General features: G+C 39.6%; 1 protein-coding gene across 4 annotated transcripts in view; it reads left to right on the forward strand.

The window, feature by feature from the left end:
- The window catches only part of ZNF521 (zinc finger protein 521), a 532966-nt gene that overhangs the window by 183592 nt on the left and 328684 nt on the right, over positions 1 to 20690 (forward strand). For all 4 annotated transcript variants that reach the window (XM_073550821.1, XM_073550823.1, XM_073550820.1 and 1 more), the window contains one exon: positions 14300 to 17652. In XM_073550821.1, coding sequence (XP_073406922.1) covers positions 14300 to 17652 — 3353 coding nt within the window. The remainder of the gene's footprint in view (positions 1 to 14299; positions 17653 to 20690) is intronic.

Raw genomic sequence — 20690 nt, forward strand, 5'->3', positions numbered from 1 at the left:
AGAACCAAAATTAGAAAAATGTTGTCTCTGTCCAAATATATATGGACCTAACTGTAACTTCAATTTCTCGCTGCAGCCGCTGCTTAAGACAGCCAATTACACAGGGCTTAAACTCTATTTACTTGCAGATTACCACGAGATCTACAGGTAAATAGCTTTTGGACATGACAGGTTCCCTTTAAGGCAACCTGTTTTAATATTATCATATAGTTTTGAAATAATAAAAATCCAAGATCCTCTATAGTTATCAATGTATGTTTACAGCTTTCAGTGCCTTCATTGTTGTTTCCGTGTTTTCCTTATGAACACCGGGCAGTGGGGCTCTCTGAATAGCAATGTGATATGACACAGTCAGACAGGTGAACATGGCTGCTAGTTATGGTGTTTCAATCACTTAAATATCCCTTACATATCTCCCAACCCTTTTCATTTTTGTTTCTGGTTACTCCTACAGCAAGGCACAGCAGTAGACATTTAAACTGCTGTTTTTTAGCTACAGTAAATCTTGGGAAATGATAACTATTTTCTAGAAGCCTTGCTCTCAGTGGGTTCCAAGACGAAGAAGAAAATGCCCCTGATGTTAGATGTGCTGGATTTGTAAATCAATTGGTTTTAGATGCTTAGAAAACATCTATTGTAAATTCAGGTACATTTTAAGTAAAAATTGCTGTGCCGCACTGCACATACATGACACAGAGTCCCTGAAGGGCAGTTAAGAGGCCGGTCTGCCATTTCAGAGATCTAGCTTAGGTAGCAAAGTATATCAACAAGCCCTATCCAGGGAAATGGAAGAAATAGGTTTTAAACTTCCTTCGTCGTTGGCGTTTTATTATTTTTATATGAAGCTTCATAGCAGTGTAGCTGCTTATAGAGTAATGACGGGATTAGGCACTTGTCATTGCAGTAATACAAGGTGGCACTGATGCGACTCATTGTTTTCGGTGTGGACTCCACACTGTGGAGGCATTGCTATATGTGGTAGCAATCTACTCCCTTTTTGTTTTTTTTTTGTAGATATACACACATTTTAAATAAAAAGTCTCCTTATTTAATGGCGTCATGACCAGGGTGACCGATATGTTTTTTAAACTGATCCTAACCAATCATATGACACCAATAGCATAATGCAGGTTTGTATTTATAGCAGATTTTACGACCGATCTCAAACAATCGAGTCCATGAGTAAAATTCAGGATATTACTTGTTTTATGTGTCTGCCAGGCTGTCCTCAAATAACCTGGTTTGTTTTCCAGTTTAGAGCAAAGTTGGAGTAAATTTGACATCTTCACTCTTATTGTGGTGTTCCTACTTGTAAAGACCACTACCCCAGTTATAGGCTATATGTTTGGTTTCTGTTCAGCGGTGAAATTCCTTTAGCATCAGATTAATCAAACCTCTAAGCTGGAAGATAGGAGAGTCGCATATTTTCTGCTAGCAATACATTTTGAAATGCTCAGACCATTTTATCAGTAAGTCAGTAGGGTCCAAGTTTCGAGTCCGCGATCTGGCTTTACGGTTGTGTGTGGATTTGGCCTACCTTGTAGTTCTGAGTCCGAAACAAATGTCAAGCACGCAGATGTCTGATTAAAGTAGTTTTACTGTGTACGACGTCAGATGAGCGTATGAAAAACAATCAGTTTCATCCAGAAAACTCATATGATATTTATCCATATTGTCATCCATGTGCCATCCGTGTGTCCATTTTTTATGTCCGTGTGACATGCACGTGTCCGGTTTTTACCTCCATGTGGACTCCGATTTTGTACAACAGTTTAAACTTTATCTGATCAATGACAGATTCCCTGGTTAATAATGGCAATGTGTCCATGCAAATCAGATGCTACATGGAGGTTCGGTATGGGATCTGATTTTTTTGTGCACCCATAGAAATATGGAAGAGACATGGACAAAAGTGTAATCTGAACAGCCCTTTTGAATCCCATTGGTCACTGTGCTGTCCGATTTTTACTCGCCAGCACACTTCCATATAATACGCTTGTCTATGCAAGCCCTAAGATTCACTTTAATTCAAAAATTCTAACAAAAATAATATTATGCTTTTTTTTATGTTTTTATGTTTATTATGTTGCAGTTTCTTGGTGGTTCTTGTTTTTACTTATACAGTATCTGGTCAGTGGAAGCATCATCTGAACAGTACCCTGATATCCACAGTCCATTTATTGGTTGTCATAGGGCTGGCAATAGGGCCCTTTGATCGGGAGCTTTAGTGTCTGTATATTGGATATCTCCTGTGGTATAGCTTTGCTGTTTAAACTGTTATTGAGCAGTTTTTACCATAAATATGACTGAACAGGTGTTGTGCTGCCACTAACTGTGTTTCCAGCTGTCCTCTTCCAGAACAGCGCAGGCAAAATCTGTTGTGTAGTCCTATTAGACAGACTAGAGAATGATCAAACTCTAGATGGAGGTCTTTCTTGCAGGATATGGCAGTTTTATTGCCAGAAGATGGTCAGGAAAGTCTGGCTTGCTAACAAAGACAGTTCTTTAGCTGCTGGGTGTAGTTCCAGTTTTTGTATCCCCTTTGGCAGCAGCACAGAGACTGCTGCAGTACGGCTAGCCAGCAAAATTAGGAAATAAGGACCTCTTTTATTTACTCAGGCCTCAAAATCACGGGCATTCCTGTCTGCTCGGAGAAAAGTCAGCCAGCTCTTTCCACTGGAAATCTCAGGAGTGTTAGATACTTTCATCTGTGAGTGTTCACACACTTGTTTTTAATGTGCTTTATGGAAATGGTGAAACGCTGTGAATACAGCCCCTTTCCAAAAAAACATCTGCACACGCTAGACATACAGATTGGCATCCTGAAATAGACTTTCCAGATAAATCTTAAGAAATAAATATACGGTTTCCTTCTAATGAGCAGAATTGAAAACCCTCGCAGAACCCGTTAGTGTGAAGTAACTGAACTGCTTGGGAAAAATTAAAAATTTACATTGCGGAGTTAAGTGCTTTCATCTGAAATGCAGCGTCCTTACAGTGACACAGAAAACACATTTACACTAAGCAGCATATATTGAGTGCTGCAAGAGAGAGGATTTATGTCAGCATCACATATGAGGAGGCTTTAAAAAAAAAAAATGAAAATGGAATTTTCAGTATCTCATTGACTATTTCCCCATATAATACACCAATCCGAATATAGGTGTTCGCTCCCTTGAGCCTCTTTGCTCATAAAAAAATGGAGTTTAACACTTATGTAGGGAATTATGATTGTCTATAAATCACATTTGAATGCCCTGATATAGGTAACTGGCCATTTGTCATTCCTAGTTTCCTCAGGCTTCATGGAAAATATCCCATAGAAACTTCCATTGCCTTGATAATATAAAAATTGTATTTTTTTTACTTTGTCAGAGAAAAGAGGGAGACACAAAAGTGCAAATAGGGTCTTATCAAACGTTACACAGAGTTGCCCACCAAGAGAACTACTCACCTGGTGAGAGTGAAGAAAAGACATATATTAATGGCGGCTGCTGCAGATCCACAGGTCAGTGCAGGACCTGGTTGAAGCATACCCTTAGGTAGGAAGGAAGGATCATCCCCGCGCTGCCGCAAGAAGAATTACAAAAATTCCAAATATGGTACAATATTTGTGGTATGTCCTGATGAAGGGGTCACCTGAACCCTGAAACGCGTAGAATAAACCACGCTGAAACCTCTACAATTTTTGGAATTCTTGCAGCAGCGCAGGGATGATCCTTCCTTCCTACCTAAGTGTATATTTTTTTTACTTTAAAATTTGTACTGAGATATAATAAGTAACAGTTCCATCGCATACAAATATTGGATCCGGGTTGAAAAATGTAGATTTTTTTTATTTTTTCACATGAATGTTAATTAGACTAACCTTTTGTCATGTAAAGAAAGATACTGTTCATCAATTAAGGAACAGGAAAGATGTATATCTTTGTACCGTGTTAGCCAGTAGATAGAAAAATATTCAGAATTGAGAGTCCTCAGTAGTTGATACCTTTTAACAGCTAACTGAAAAGATGGTAACACATTGCAAGTTTTCCAGACTACTCAGATCTCTTCATCAGGCATAGACTAATACAAAATCTGAAGAGTCACATATTTATGCACAATACAGCACAGAAAAAATGCAATAGATGAGACAAGTGACGTGAAGCAGAATTATGATTATGGGAGAGGGAGAAGCATAAATATTGGACCAGTTCATAGATAAGGAGTCCGGATGTTTTATTGTCGTCTGATTGGGGTCTCCTAATGTGTTGTGATGCCCCCACAAGGTCTTAGGGGCAAATTCCTTAATTGATGTAAAAAGACATAAATCCATGCGACACATTCATTCCAGCATTGAGAGTGTCAAAGGTCGTCATAAATTTATACTCACAGACTCTTCTCTCTCTCTGAGATGTGAAGTTACCTTTCAATACCAGTAATTTCATATCCATGGTGTTGTGGTCCATCATACAAAAATGTTTTGCCACAGGTAGATCCATTCTTTTTTCTCTTATTGTGTGACGATGAGCATTCATCCTTGTTCTAAGCTTTTGCCCTGTCTCCCCCACATACAGACCCCTAGTTGGACATTTAGTACAAATAATTAAGTACACCACATTAGATGTAATGCAGCTGAAAGTACCTGGGATCTTGTAGTCCTGATGTGAATTGGGGATCTTTATCTTGTCCGTGGTCATTATAGATGGACAGGTTTTACATTTTTTTACATCAATTAATGAATTTGCTCCTAAGACCTTATGGGGCATCACAACACATTAGGAGACCCCAATCAGAGGACAATAAAACATCCTGACTCCTTATCTATGAACTGGTCCAATATTTATGTTTCTCCCTCTCCCATAATCATAATTTTGCTTCACGTCACTTGTCTCATCTATTGCATTTTTTCTGTGCTGTATTGTGCATAAATATGTGACTCTTCAGATTTTGTATTAGTCTATGCCTGATGAAGAGACCTGAGTAGTCTCGAAAGCTTGCAATGTGTTACCATCTTTTCAGTTAGCCATTAAAAAGTATCAACCACTGAGGACTCTGAATTCTGAATATTTTTCAATTAAGGAAAACATCCAAAAAATATGAAAAGTGATCCTCTGCCTGTAAATATCTTCTAGCCAAGTATTTGATAAATCAGTTAAAGGGAACCTCACCGCTTTCCCAGGACACCCAAACCACCACCAATATTTATTGCTACCATTACTCCCTTCCTAACAAGCTTATTTAAAAAAAAAATACAGATCTCTCCATTCTTTGTAGGTGGGAAAACTTGCAAAATCGGCAGTTTATCAAATACTTATTTTCCCCACTGTATATACATTATACTTCTATATGTACATTGTGTGAATTTATATACTGTACATTGATATCCCTTCATGTATTATTTATCACTTATTACATAGCCATACTTGCCGACTCATCCAGAACATCTGGAAAAAAGTGAGACCTCCTGGAATCCAGCAAGAGTTGGCAAATTTCCTGAGCATTGGCAACCCCACCCCCACAAAAAACTGAACTTCCATTCCATTTAGGCTGCATTTATGGAAGAAAATCATCAAATGTTCATCAAGAAAAAATAAAACGATGATTTTTCACCTGTATGGTCATCTTTATGGTATTTGTTGTTATACATCAGCAGGGAATAAAATTTACAAGATCAAAAACAGCATATCATTAGTATAAAACTGAAAATAAAGATTAAGAAACAGCCACAAGATGGATTTCATCAACCAAAATATCAGTTTATTCAGTATAACGGCGCCGACCTGACACTGAATGTAGGTTACTATGCATAACCCTGCTGACAGGTTCCCTTTAAGCAAGTTGAAAATGAAATGATCTCTAAAAGGCTTAAAGTTAAAGGTGACACATTTCCTTTTGTATTTTAGACCAAAAAATATCTCTCTATATAAAAATGAATGTGTATGTGTGTGTGTATCACCAACCAATCACGAAGCATCTTTCATTTCACCAGAGCTGTTCAAAAGAAGCTGAGCTGTGATTGGTTGCTATGATCAACAGTTTTCCTTGCAATCAATCACTAAGCATCTCTCATTTCACCAGAGCTGGTTAAAAGAAGCTGAGCTGTGATTGGTTGGCCATGACCAACAGTTTTCCCACTTAACAACACCTCAGCAGACACTGACATGGTGGGAGAAATATAGCATCCCTGGGAAGTCTGCCCCCCAGAAAGGAGCAGCGAGCACATGACAGAAACGAATCCCCCCTCCCATGCCCATATACCCATCACACATCCTCCATCCCATAGGCACATCTTCCCTCTTAAAGGGATCATTGGTATGGAAGTCAGAGCAAATCCATCCAGCGCTTTGGTTTTGACCCCAGGCCTCTCTTAAAGGGAACCCCGGTATGGAAGTTAGGACAGTTCCACTCAGCTCTGTGGCTCTGAACCCCAGAGTCTCTTAAAGGGATCATTGGTATGGAATTTAGGGCAAATCCATTCTGCACTTTGGTACTGACCCCAGGCCCTTCTTAAAGGGATCTCCGGTATGGAAGTCAGGGCAAATCCATCCAGCACTTTAATTCGAACCCCAGGCCTCTCTTAAAGGAAGTTATGGTAAATCCCTCAGTGCTCTGATTCTCACCCCAGGCTTCTATTAAAGGGATCATTGGTATGGAAGTCAGGGCAAATCCACTCAGCGCTCTGGTTCTGACTCCAGGCTGACGGGATGATGTGGGATATTAGGAGTAGTAGTCCAGTGGCCCTGGCTGATGGGATGATGTGGGATATTATGGGTAGTAGTCCGGTGGCTCTGGCTGATGGGATGATGTGGGATATTATGGGTAGTAGTCTGGTAACTCTGGCTGGCGGGATGATGTGGGATATTAGTGGTAGTTGTCCGGTTGCTCTGGCTGAAGGGTGATGAGGGATATTAGGGGTAGTAGTCCAGTGGCTCCGGCTGACGGGATAATGTGGGATACTATGGGTAGTAGTCCAGTAGCTCTGGCTGACGGGATGATGTGGGATATTATAGTGAATGTGGCTATGCGGAATGGGCGGGGCTCTACACTCCGCTTTATATATATATATATAATCATTATAATTTGTTATAACTAACCATAGTTAGTTACTATGCCCAGGCAGCGCCGGGCTCTTCAGCTAGTATACTAATATATACTAGATGGTGGCCCGATTCTAACGCATCGGGTATTCTAGAATATGTATGTAGTTTTGTGGGCGGACTGCGCCTGTCAGTGACAGGCGCAGTCCGGCGGCGAATTGGTGTGGAATTCAAACTACGCACGCCACCCCCACCGTCAGGAGATCTACGGCGCTAGCCGCTGATCTCCTGACGGTTGCCGCGGGCCATCTCCTGCCGCACGAAGGTCAGCGGCGACGCAGCTGGGAGATGACTGGCACTAGCCTGAATGGTCGCGCCCGGCCGGCCGTGACCAATCAGCGACAGGTGCAGTCCGCCCGCGAAACTACATATTCTAGAATACCCGATGCATTAGAATCGGGCCACCATCTAGTCTATTATATAATCGTCTAATTCTGTCTGTCTTTCTGTTTGTAACGGAAATCCCGCATCGCTGATTGGTCGTTGCCGGTCGGGCGTGACCAATCAGCGACACGGGATTTCCATTACAGAGAGACAGACAGACAGAATTAGACGATTATATAGTAGATGTTGTCTGTTGAGGAACTTAGCATGTATAACACACTCTGGGCACAAAATTGATAGATTTTTATTATAAATTACTTATTATTTTTCACTTAGCTCGACCACTCATGTCTGAGAAAGAAATACCAATCTATAAAGCGATGACAGACAACGGAAAGAGCCGAGCAGGCTGTACTATTACGTTCTTTCCGTAGATCTTATAGAAATAAGTGGTAGTTACGGAAACAGTGTAAGCACAGAGAGGTACGTTATTTTCGTAACTTAAAGGTTACGGAATTAGCATATCTCGCCGCAGTAACGGTGTTTACGTATATGCCATTCACGTCTACTATACGAAAATGGCGTAGTAGTAAAGCCTGTAATACCGTCCACTTGTGATAGACACCGTCGTTTACACACTGCAGACCCCAGAGCGGAAATGTTGCCGGGATGAATCATGTGACCTGCCCGTGTCACGTGGTTCCTACGTCATCGTCAATACCTAGCAGGAACTGCTCCTCCGGTGCAGACGCGGCCAATAACAGTAATTTTGACCAGGGATCCTCAAACTTTTACATGCCACTGTATAGAAGAAACTAGTGCATACTTTGATTCTTATTTTCACGCTGACATTATGTCCGTGTACAAAAAAACGATTACCTGATCACCCTCTCCTGAATTACATTGGTCCTTGTGCTGTCCGTGTGATGTCAACTTTTTCCACTGACAGAACTCCAACTAAAAATGCAATTATGTAGCTTTAGGAGGTGTGGAAGGTGTGTGGTCATGGATGGTCTACCCCCAAAACGGTTTGCCCAAAGTTGACATGTATGATTATGACAGCCGATGTGGGCAGTATGTAAGATATTGTTGCTTGTGGTCATTTGGTTTCAGACATCAGTAGAACCTACAGTAGCAATGTGAATTAAGCCTAAGCTAAAAAAACATGTAGGAAAATTCCAACCAGGCTTACCCTCCTCTTCCTGGTGAGTGGGTTGTTGTGATAGAACTGGCATGAACTATGCAATCACTTTACATGATCCTCTCCAGTGTCATGCAAAGGAAATGAAGGAAGCGAAGCTACAAGTCGCTGGCATTGCATTCATTTTCCAAGTATTCGTGCTGAACCATAGAAGAAGTAAAGCATTTACTTTTCTTTATGACGTGTCACGGAACATAAGTGGTTAACATTGTGATTACAGGAGTGCCTGCTGTTCTGTGCCCAGCTAATATAAGTAAATCACAGCTCTGCCTTGTGGAGTGCAGGTTTTTTTTCTACCAGCAATAACAGCATGCTAGCTGAAAATTCTTTCTTCTAGCTTCCTGACAGCAGTTGGTTGCAGCAATGAGATCTGTTGCTTTGGATTACACATGGAGAAGAGCCCCCTTCATATAGCATTTTGTGTGCGAGCATTAATAAATCCCCCCAAATCCTGCCATTTCCAACATGTAATAAAAGGAATTGTTGTAATGGGCATGACTCCAGGAGTGAAGTTTGGTTGTTTTCACAGAGTTCGAAGGCTGCCATCTGGCATTGATAGTGAGATGGTGTTGTCATCAGTTTCTTGATGCAGGAAAGGAATGAATCCTCATCTGTTTCCTGTGGATAAGTAAAGAAGTTAAGATTCTAGTAAAATCTTTCTACCTTAAAGGAACGTAGGCTTCATTAATGTTTACACAGTTCTTACCAGTCCTGGCTTTCATCTTAGTAATATCATATTTTTTACATCCATGTGACTAGTATAGAATACCTGTCTAATTCTTTCCAGATTATGGAAAGAAAAGCCGGTCAATGTTGTCTAAGTTTCTCCGACATGGATTCACTCTAGTTCTGTGGACTTTATAAATATTATAGAAAGCTCAACTACATATTTGTTTCTCTTGTAAATCCCATAATTTGACTTTTGTAATTTATTGAAAAAGTCGGTAGCCACTAACTATGCAAATAAAGTCCGTGGAGCCTCATTTAAGAGTCTCAAACACTTAATATGGTGGTAATGGTGGTTTCCGCTAGGAGCCACTCCTTGGCTGGGTCCTTCCCTGGAGGAAGATCTGGCTAGTCCCGTGTTCGAGACTCTTAAATGAGGCTCCACGGACTTTATTTGCATATTCGTATTTCCCAGGGAGCAATGCACCTAGGATTTCACTGATTGAGCGCCTTTGCCGGCTGCCGCAGTGTTTTCTTTGACTGGTCTCCCTGAGGTCAGTGATTGTTTCATGATGGTAGCCACTGACTAGCTTAGAGAGCCTTTAGTATTCCAGCACCATGAAAACTTGGTACATTATTTTTGTGGGGTACTCATGTAAGACTTTTGTGGTACATTCACATTATATAAGGGATCACCCCCGATAATGGGGGCCCTCCAACCTTTGTTCTACCAAAGTGACCAGTAATCCAGTTGCAGACTGAATGGAGGAGCTTTCATATACACTATGTATGCTATTATTTCTTTTTGAGTTAATAAACACATGTATCCTTACATATTTACATATTAAAATGGTTTACTTTAAGCTCAGGCATGGAAAAAACAGTCCCAAAGAGTAGAGTATATTATAGCCAGAAAGTTTTTTTTTTAATTAAAAATACCAAATAAATAAATGACAAATACTGCTAAGACAGGGATAATAATGGAAAGTATGAAAACCAACTATCAAGCCTAATGAGAACCACATTGGGTATATTTAGTGGGCATACATAATTTAGGATTAGGAGGGGAGGAAACCATCACCAATATTTAAACCTGGATGTCTGAACCCACTGTAGATCAAAAGGATATAGGGTACAAACCAAGTAGACACATGCAATCTAATAGTATAAGGACCAAACAAGCTCACATGTATGAATAGATAGCAAAGTGAATCGTCTCTGTCACCCCAACACACATTTCGTATAACTTCCTCAGGATGCATGTGAGGGGATTACATCTGAAGTTCCGGAAAACAAGATTTATGTATTGATGGGGCCATTGACTATAATGATGCAGACAGAATCAAATATAATCTGCAGCCACCTATTTAAGGCGACCTTCAAGATGCAGTCAACCAAATCTTGGAGCTAGGCGGATACTACAAAAAGTTATGTCCAACAGAGCACACAGTGACTCCCTATGCATCATTACAGTCCATCATCCTTCAGCGCATATGCCCGAATCCTGTTTTCCTCGGCTTAAGACGTGAGCCCCAATGATGCCACCAATGTGAGAGTATAATATGAACATTGCCTTACAATATGGACATTAGTAAGATGTTTATTCCTCTGTCCATACCACCAGGTTAGCTTTACTGTTAATTTTAGAAATTGGAATTTCACAACCTTCAACCACACTGTCAAAAGTAAGGTTAAGCATTGATAATTGTCAGTCAATAAGATCTGACTTGCTGTTGGTCTTCCAGTTCATTTCACTATTTTTATGAATCTCACATAAGGACATTGCATCTTCTCCAAATTGTTGTTGCAAACAAGCCACTTTTATGATCTACCTGTTTCATGCCACATTTCAGTTATCACAGCCATTCCCTGGTTTGGGAAGTTAGATTGTAAGTCCATTGGTAAATGTTAGTAATGTTAAATGCTAAAACTATATATGTTTCACTATACATTAACTGGCGAGGTGTAGATAAATACTTTTTATTGGAATAAAACAGTTGGACAAAACCGTGTGTGTCTTTTCAAGTATATTTCATGTCTAATGCTTGTGATTTTGAAACAGTGAGATGCCAGTAAATGTGATATCAAACATGGATTATAAGAAAGGCACACAACCTTCAGGAAAAGGTGACTCACAGGGAAAATACAAATAATAGCACAGTGGTCAAAAGAAGGAAAACAACAACAAAGAAGACCAAAAATAAAATGACCAAAACAATGCAGTGATTTCATTTGCTTTAAAATACATTTAGTATTGTAAAATTATACCAAACAATAAGTCATCAAGATAACTGTGTCATGGAATTAAAGGGTTTTCCAGTCTTATGACTCTAAGGGTAGATGCATAAAGTTTTTTAAGGAGTTTTTTTTTTTTTACCAGAAACACTTTAAATCCTCCTGAAAGTATCTCGTAAAAATATGTTTCTGCTGAAATTCTGCTTCAAAAATTCATCACAAAGGCTCAATGTACACCTTCCCTTCAAGGACACCACCAATCTGGTCAGCGGCTGTTTAATAGCCTGTTTTAGAGTGGCCAAACATGAGAATTAAAAATTCAGGTATAAGGCAGTGGTAATTCAACTCAATAGTATTTGGAGATAAAGAGGAGCGGATCTCTTTGCACAACCTCAGTCGACGGTACAGATCAGTGCTCTCTAGCCATTGACAGGAGCTGCACGAATTTCCTTACCCTCCAAGATCCTGGCCTTAGTTTATGGTTAGCCGATACGGCGAAATGTCACCTGTGCACCGTACTGAACACAGATGACATAACGCCAGGTCGGAGGCAAAATCGTGGAAAAGCCTGAAATTTGTTCCGCTCCTCTCTATGGCCATAGAGCACTGACCTGGACCATGGACCAAGGATGCATGAAGCGATCCGTTCATCTCTAATTAGAGACATGTTTGAAAATTTGTACAAAGAATAAGTGGAAAATGTCATAGCCTCCCATTTGGTGGCTGTTTTAGTCTTTTAGTCTTTTATAAGCACTTGGAGGCATTCAGACTTGTATCTGTCTTCTGAAGACCAGTTATTCCTTACCTTATACGGTAGTATAATTTAGTACAATGTGTCAGGTAAAGGTGACCATATGCTTTAGAATTCTTCACCATTCTTTCCTATGACATTTTCAGTTGGAAAAGCATTGATTTTGCCATCTCAAAGAAAAGAGTCTTGAGGACAGGAGAAAATATTTTTCTACTACAGTCATTAAGATTTTTTTTATATGATAGTACATAATCATTCAAATCTAATCTTTAAATGGTCTATTTCCTACATCTAGATATGTTAATGTGTGCCTATCAGTTCCTGTTAACTGCCCATCATCATGTGGAACTTTTGCTAATAAATCTTAAAAGCTTTATTCATATTCACTTATCAGTGTTCCTGTTTCCGGTTTTCAGCTTTGTCTGTGTCACTTGAAAGTACCATGCCTACTTTCCTAAGGAAGTTCAGCATGTTAATGTAGTTGGAGAAAGGAAGAAATGTTGAGGAACCTCTTGAACTTGAACACAATGCACGTTTGTGTGCACTGAACCTTTAGTACTGCTCTTCTGTGTGATAGGATGCTACTTTTTTATTTCTGAAAAAAAAAAAAAAAATTGGCTGAACAAACCCACCCACGGTGTTTTTATCCCAAATCTGATGACAGTACAAAGTGGTAAGAACTAATGAGAAAATTAGGAATTATTTTTTTTCTTATTGCATAGTGGTTGTTAGTAGCGACACCATAGTTGGAGTAGGTCTGGAGTAGGTCTGGACATTCCAGTCACATTAGGGTCCTAAAACATGGAGGGGCCCAAGAGGTCTTTTTGGCCCAAATGGGAAGACCAATACAACTGAAGGCCTTTTAATAGTTAGAGGCACTGTTGGAGATTTTATATTAGGGTTCAATGGTTCAGCTTACACCACTGATGTTTGTATATGTTCCTTTGCTATATATTGTCCCTGTATGCACATTTGCAGAATTGTTTCTATAGTAAAGTAGATAAATGGTCCCTGTACAGCACCTATCAGAATAGGTCAAAACATAGCTTGAAACTTCTCTTCCTCCCCAAATTAAACCTTCTACTACCAGGGGCCGTTTATAACACTGGTGTCATCTTAGGTGGTAGTGAGGCTACTGGAACCTGTAAGACACCAGGATGGAAAATCCTTAATCCATTAAAGGGGTTTTCCCACAAACCAAAGTTTAATTTTAACCAATACATATTGAAACAATAATAATTTCCACAATTGGATGTGTTTAATTATATGTCCCTGTGCTGGGATAATCTTATAAATGTGCCCCTGCTGTGTACCGTGTCTGACCATGCAGGGACATAGTCTGATCATACTACAGCTCCTGAGCAGGGGAGGAAGAAAAAGAGTATACAGACATTACAGCATGGGATTGTAAATTATTCATTCTTTGAGGTAAAACATTGTTTAAAAAGAGGCAGGGGAATGTTGTACCTCACAGAAATTCTGTCTCTGAGCTCTTTGGCCAGTTGCTTTGACCTCATGATTCTCATTTGGTCTGACATGCACTGTGAGCTGTGAGGTCTTATATAGACAGGTGTGCACCTTTACAAATCAAGTCCTATCAGTTTAATTAAACACAGCTGGACTCCAATGAAGGAGTAGAACCATCTCAAGGAGGATCGCAAGGAAATGGACAGCATGTGACTTAAATAGAGTGTCTGAGCAAAGGGTCTGAATACTTTTGTCCATGTGATATTTCAGTTTTTCTTTTTTAATAAATTTGCAAAAATTTCTACATTTCTGTTTTTTTTTCGTTCAAGATGGGGTGCAGAGTGTACATTAATGAGAAAAAAATGAACTTTTTTGAATTTATCAAATGGCTGCAATGAAACATTGTGAAAAATTTAAAGGGGTCTGAATACTTTCCGTACCCACTGTAACAGTTTAATATAACAATATACCATTAATTATAATTAATTATAACATTGTCAAAGCATTTTATAGAATAGTTATACCTCATATGAATACTATATATTTCTAATGTTTTTTATTTTGTATTTGCAGATGGTGCAGATGTAGAAGATGATCCAGCTTGCTCATGGCCAGCATCATCACCGTCTAGTAAAGATCAGACATCACCCAGCCACGGAGAAGGTTGCGATTTTGGTGAAGAGGAGGGTATTCCTGGGTTGCCGTATCCCTGCCAGTTCTGTGACAAATCCTTCAGTCGCCTCAGCTATTTAAAACACCATGAACAGATTCACAGTGACAAACTACCTTTTAAGTGCACATATTGTAGTAGATTGTTCAAGCACAAAAGAAGTAGAGATCGCCATATAAAACTGCATACTGGAGACAAAAAATATCACTGCAGTGAGTGTGATGCAGCATTTTCTAGAAGTGATCATCTTAAAATTCATTTAAAGACTCATACTTCCAACAAGCCATATAAGTGTGCCATTTGTAGAAGGGGGTTTCTCTCTTCAAGCTCGTTGCATGGTCATATGCAGGTACATGAGCGAAATAAAGATTGTTCACAGTCTGGTGCCAGAATGGAGGAATGGAAATTGAAGGACACCCAGAAATGCAGCCAGTGTGAAGAGGGGTTTGACTTTCCAGAGGATCTCCAGAAACATATAGCAGACTGTCACCCTGAATGTTCTCCAAATGATGATAGAGCTGCTCTCCAGTGTATGTATTGCCATGAACTTTTTGTTGAAGAAACCTCTCTTTTGAATCACATGGATCAAATTCATAGCAGCGAGAAAAAAAACTCTTGTAGCATTTGCTCAGAAAATTTCCACAGTATAGAGGAGCTCTATAGCCATATGGATAGTCATCAACACCCCGAATCCTGTAATCCAAGCAACAGTCCTTCTTTAGTTACTGTAGGCTACACATCGGTATCGAGTACCACCCCTGATTCAAACCTGTCTGTGGACAGTTCCACAATGGTGGATATTGCTCCACCACTGACTAAAAGTCGTGGGAGGAAAAGAGCTTCTCAGCAAACAGGTGATCTCAATGCCCCATCAAGCAAGCAAGCTAAAGTCACATACAGCTGCATCTACTGCAGCAAACAGTTATTTTCTAGCCTTGCTGTCCTCCAGATACATCTTAAAACTATGCATTTAGATAAACCAGAGCAGGCTCATATCTGTCAGTACTGCTTAGAAGTATTACCTTCTCTCTACAATCTAAATGAACATCTCAAACAGGTACATGAAACTCAGGATCCAGCATTAATCGTTTCCACTATGCCTGCCATGGTGTATCAATGCAACTTTTGCTCTGATGTATTCAATGACCTTAACATACTACAAGAGCACATTAGAAGTTCACATGGGTTTCCAAATCCAGTTGCAAAAGACAGTAATGCATTCTTTTGTCCCCATTGTTACATGGGATTTCTCACAGACTCTTCCTTAGAGGAGCACATTCGTCAAGTCCATTGTGACCTCAGCAATTCTCGGTTTGGTTCTCCAGTATTGGGTACCCCAAAAGAGCCAGTGGTTGAAGTATACTCTTGCTCGTACTGTACCAATTCACCTATCTTTAATAGTGTTCTTAAATTAAACAAGCATATCAAGGAAAATCACAAGAACATTCCGTTGGCATTAAATTACATCCATAATGGGAAGAAATCTAGGGCTCTGAGTCCCTTATCTCCTGTTACTTTGGATCAATCCTCCTTAAAGATGATGCAGACCATTGGTGGCAATCCTTCAAGACCTGCAGGCGAGTACATCTGCAATCAATGTGGTGCCAAGTATTCATCCCTCGATGGTTTTCAGACTCACTTAAAAACTCATCTTGATACCGTTCTGCCAAAATTGACATGCCCCCAGTGCAACAAAGATTTTCCAAACCAAGAATCTCTTTTAAAACATGTTACCATTCATTTTATGATCACATCAACATATTATATTTGTGAGAGTTGTGACAAACAGTTTACTTCAGTGGATGATTTGCAGAAGCACTTGCTAGACATGCATACATTTGTTTTCTTCCGTTGCACACTATGCCAGGAAGTGTTTGACTCCAAAGTCTCCATTCAGCTTCACTTGGCTGTGAAACACAGCAATGAAAAGAAAGTATACCGTTGCACGTCCTGTAACTGGGACTTTCGCACAGAAACTGACTTACAGCTTCACGTAAAGCACAACCACCTGGAGAACCAGGGAAAAATCCACAAGTGCATTTTCTGTGGCGAGTCCTTTGGCACAGAAGTAGAGCTACAGTGTCACATTACAACCCACAGCAAAAAATATAATTGCAAATTTTGCAGTAAAGCTTTTCATGCCATCATTTTATTAGAAAAACATTTGAGGGAAAAACATTGTGTGTTTGAAGCCAAAACACAAAACTGTGGAACCAATGGAGCTCCAGAACAAGTTCAGAAAGAAGAGGTGGAACTTCAGAACCTATTGACTAACAATCAAGAGTCTCATAATAGTCATGATGGCAGTGAGGAAGATATAGATACCTCAGAACCAATGTATGGCTGTGATATATGTGGTGCAGCCTACACCATGGATTCTTTATTGCAGAATCACCAACTCCGAGATCACAATATTCGACCTGGAGAAAGTGCAATTGTCAAGAAAAAGGCTGAGTTGATTAAAGGAAACTATAAGTGCAATGTCTGTGCTCGTACATTTTTTTCTGAAAATGGTCTGAGAGAGCATATGCAGACACATCTCGGTCCAGTAAAGCATTACATGTGTCCGATATGTGGGGAACGTTTCCCATCTTTGTTAACTCTTACAGAACACAAGGTTACACATAGTAAGAGCCTGGACACTGGGAACTGCAGAATTTGTAAACTTCCCCTACATAGTGAGGATGATTTCTTAGAACACTGTCAAATGCATCCAGACCTGAGAAATTCATTGACAGGGTTTCGTTGTGTAGTTTGCATGCAGACAGTGACATCAACTCTGGAGCTCAAGATTCATGGCACATTTCATATGCAGAAAACCGGAAACGGATCTGCAATTCAGTCCACTGGACGTGCACCTAACTTACAGAAGTTGTTCAAGTGTGCTTCTTGTCTAAAAGAGTTTCGCTCGAAACAGGACTTGGTGAAGCTTGATATTAATGGTTTGCCCTACGGCCTTTGTGCTACTTGTGTTAATCTTAGTAAAAGTGCCAGTCCAACTACCAATGTGATTTTAAACACTAATAGGCCTTCTCTAAGTCAGCCTGACAATATACCCTGTGTAGATGGTAAAAATAAGGCCTCCATGATGAAGACCCGATGCTCTAGTTGCAATGTTAAGTTTGAATCTGAAAGTGAACTCCAAAATCACATTCAGACTGTCCACCGAGAGCTAGGATCTGAAAACAATACAACTCAGCTGAAAACGCCACAAGTGTCACCAATGCCCCGCATCAGCCCTTCTCAATCGGATGAGGTAACTATATTGCCGCTATATGTAATGAATGCTATTTTTTTTTCTAGCCCATATTGAACCTTACATTATCCTGGCGTCTGTTTTTAAAGGACACCTGTCTATTCCCTTTGCATGTCTATTTTAAAGGGAATCTGAGCGCAACATATTGTAGGAAAAGAGATCCTGATTCCAACGATGTATCACTTAGTTTACTGGGTGCAGCAGTCGTGACACAATCAGAGTTCTTAGATGTAGCATGCAGCAGAGCTCAGAAATCTACCCCCGCCCACATCACAGCTAACCCTGCCCACACTACAGCTTTTTGTGTACATTGTCTATTAATAGTGAGCTGCTTATCAGAGGAGGAGGCGTAGTCAGATCGGAGCTCTCATAAACTGTGGTCGAGGCAGTGATAATATCCTCATTGTATGGAAACAACAGCACACATTATTGAAATCTGGGTCACTGTCCCTACCTCATGTTGTTCTCAGCTTACAAAGTAAAAACCTGCTGACAGATTCCCTTTAAGTAAATAACTGCATTTTCCATAATATAACAATTCTGGAGCATCTTTTCTTACTGCTCTCTGTTGTGCGGTTATTCCATTTAGAAACCTATAAATTAATGGACAGCTGGGTATTTCCAGTTGGAGGGTTGTCTCTATGTGGTCTCACACTGTCCAATCAGTGCTGACAATGGCAGTATAAGGACACACCCTTTCACAATATGAATGGTAACACCCTGATGTCAATTTATCTATACATACATTTTTTGGAGGAAGAGCACAATGTAGATTTAGGAGAAAAGATGCAGAATTGTTGTTATCTGTGAGCTTTATTGAAGTAAATCTAAAACAATTTGCCTCTTTCAGTTTTTCATTAGGCTAAATTCCCATGAAAAGTATTTGGTGCATTTTTGATGCTTCATATTTTCGCTGCTCAAAAAATGCAGAATATCCCAGTACCATCAAAACTGTTGGGATTTATAAAAATCTCATTCCCATTGTACTGGTTTTTTTCTATTATTATTGCCGTTTAATTTCTGTTACAGTAAATATACATTTTATTTGCAGATTTTTTTTCCATAGACTTGAATGAAATGAGGAAAATCCCCAGGTAGAAAAACGTATGTGTTTTAGTGCATTTCCACAGCACCAAAAATGCATGCAATCCACACATGACTTTATCAATAAAATTTTATCCAAGTCAAATAACCAGTATTAAGTATCAAACACAAAGCAGTTTTATGTAAAACATGATATTCCAAAAGGAGATAAAACCGCAACTGAAAAAACACGATAAAAATGCCATTTAAAAAGCAAGTATTCTAATTTAGGTAGTTGAAGAAATGCTGCAGAAAATCTGCAGGTCAAAAATTCACCAAATACTCATCTGCTGAGAAATTCCAAAAAAAAGCACACCTATATCATGTTGTGACTTTTTTTATACTACACCTAGCTTTTAAGCATGAACAAAATTGCAGATTTTACTACAACTGCATAGAAACTGCAGAGGAAAAACTGCAAAACAAAATACTATTTGTGAACCTGACATAATTTGGGTGAAAGTTCTCATGTATTGTTCTTCTGTAAATGTGTTTGAAATGTTATATATACTTGTGGAAGATCAGCTCATTCAGCGGTACACGGAGGTAGACACGGGAACACTGTCTCTATAAGTCCTTCACTAGCTTGTTAGGTACATGCGGCATAAACCATGGTAAAGTAAAAAATAAACACAGCTCTTTGGGCAAAACAGGAAAACAAAAAAAAATTGTATCTCACGGTCCATAAGTCAGAGTTAGCAAAAATACATGATTCAGTTTAGCACCAGCACAAGCCCTTCTCTGGAGTTAGCCTCTCCAGACACATTGAACACTGAATGCCTAAGAAGCCCGACTATTTAAACCCCAGACCACACCCTGGGGTGGAGATAAGGTGGACAACCTCCCACTCACTCTATGGTTGTCCCCAAAAACCCAGCCCTTAAAATGGCTGATTAACCCCTCTCAACACATTGTGCACTGGAGCAAACTTCTGGGTTTCAAATCCCTGAAGCTAATAGCCTCAGTGAAATGTATTTCCCTTCCATCACTTTGCCAGTCACTTTGTTGCAATATAGATATCTGCAATTCTGGATGCAGATTACCTTGGGCTTTATGGCATTTCATTTTGAGATGATAGGTAATTTATAATAGTTTGACTTTCCATCATGGTATTATTCTTGTAAAACATAAGTCTGTGATTTGGAAAAGGTTTCGGACCCTACAGAAGTAGCCACACACAGAGCGAATGAGGAATGGATACCCGTATTTGCTTCACAGGACCTTACTCTGATGAGGCGTGACCTGAAGATATAAAGGGCTCAAATTATTATTTTGCAATTTTCAGCACCACATAAAACGAAGAGTGTGAACGGAAGTAGATTGGAAGCTACGCCGTGCCTAGGGAGCCTCTGCATCACTATGCTTGCTTAGAAGGAGGCGTAAAATCACCACTTACATGTACTACCGCTATAAATATTACATATAGCAGCATATTGCAATAGTCAGTGCAACAAGATGAAATTCACACAGATACACAGATCATTTTCTTTGACAACTTAATCTTGTGGAGAGCAGTACAGATTCTATTGCAATAAAAAAATGTAACATCCACATTTGACATTTAAAGGGACACATAGTCATCACTTTCCTAGTTTAATTTTACCACAACATAGTAAAGGTCACATCCTCTGTGAAATATGGGGATTTCATTGAAGTTCATTTTTTTTTCCAACGACGTTACAGCAGATTATGAAAATAATATCAGTGGTGTTTTCATAGCTGGTTTTCTTCTTAGCCCTCTGTCACTGTAGGTCAGTCTGGCTGTGCCTCAAGTGGCCACACTCAAACCTTGGCTTGCCACATCCCACGCGCTTCACTATTCCTTTATGTGCAGTGTAGCAAAGTATGGGTTTTAATTAAGCCCTTGAAGATTCACGCTACATTTCTACCATATACAATTTTTGTTTGAAATTGATCTGGGCCTTCACCTTAGAAATCCCCTTCTGAGGGATTAC

The sequence above is a fragment of the Dendrobates tinctorius genome, unplaced genomic scaffold, assembly GCF_039654945.1.
Source record: "Dendrobates tinctorius isolate UK_male_01 unplaced genomic scaffold, ASM3965494v1 ptg000171l, whole genome shotgun sequence".
NCBI lineage: Eukaryota > Metazoa > Chordata > Amphibia > Anura > Dendrobatidae > Dendrobates > Dendrobates tinctorius.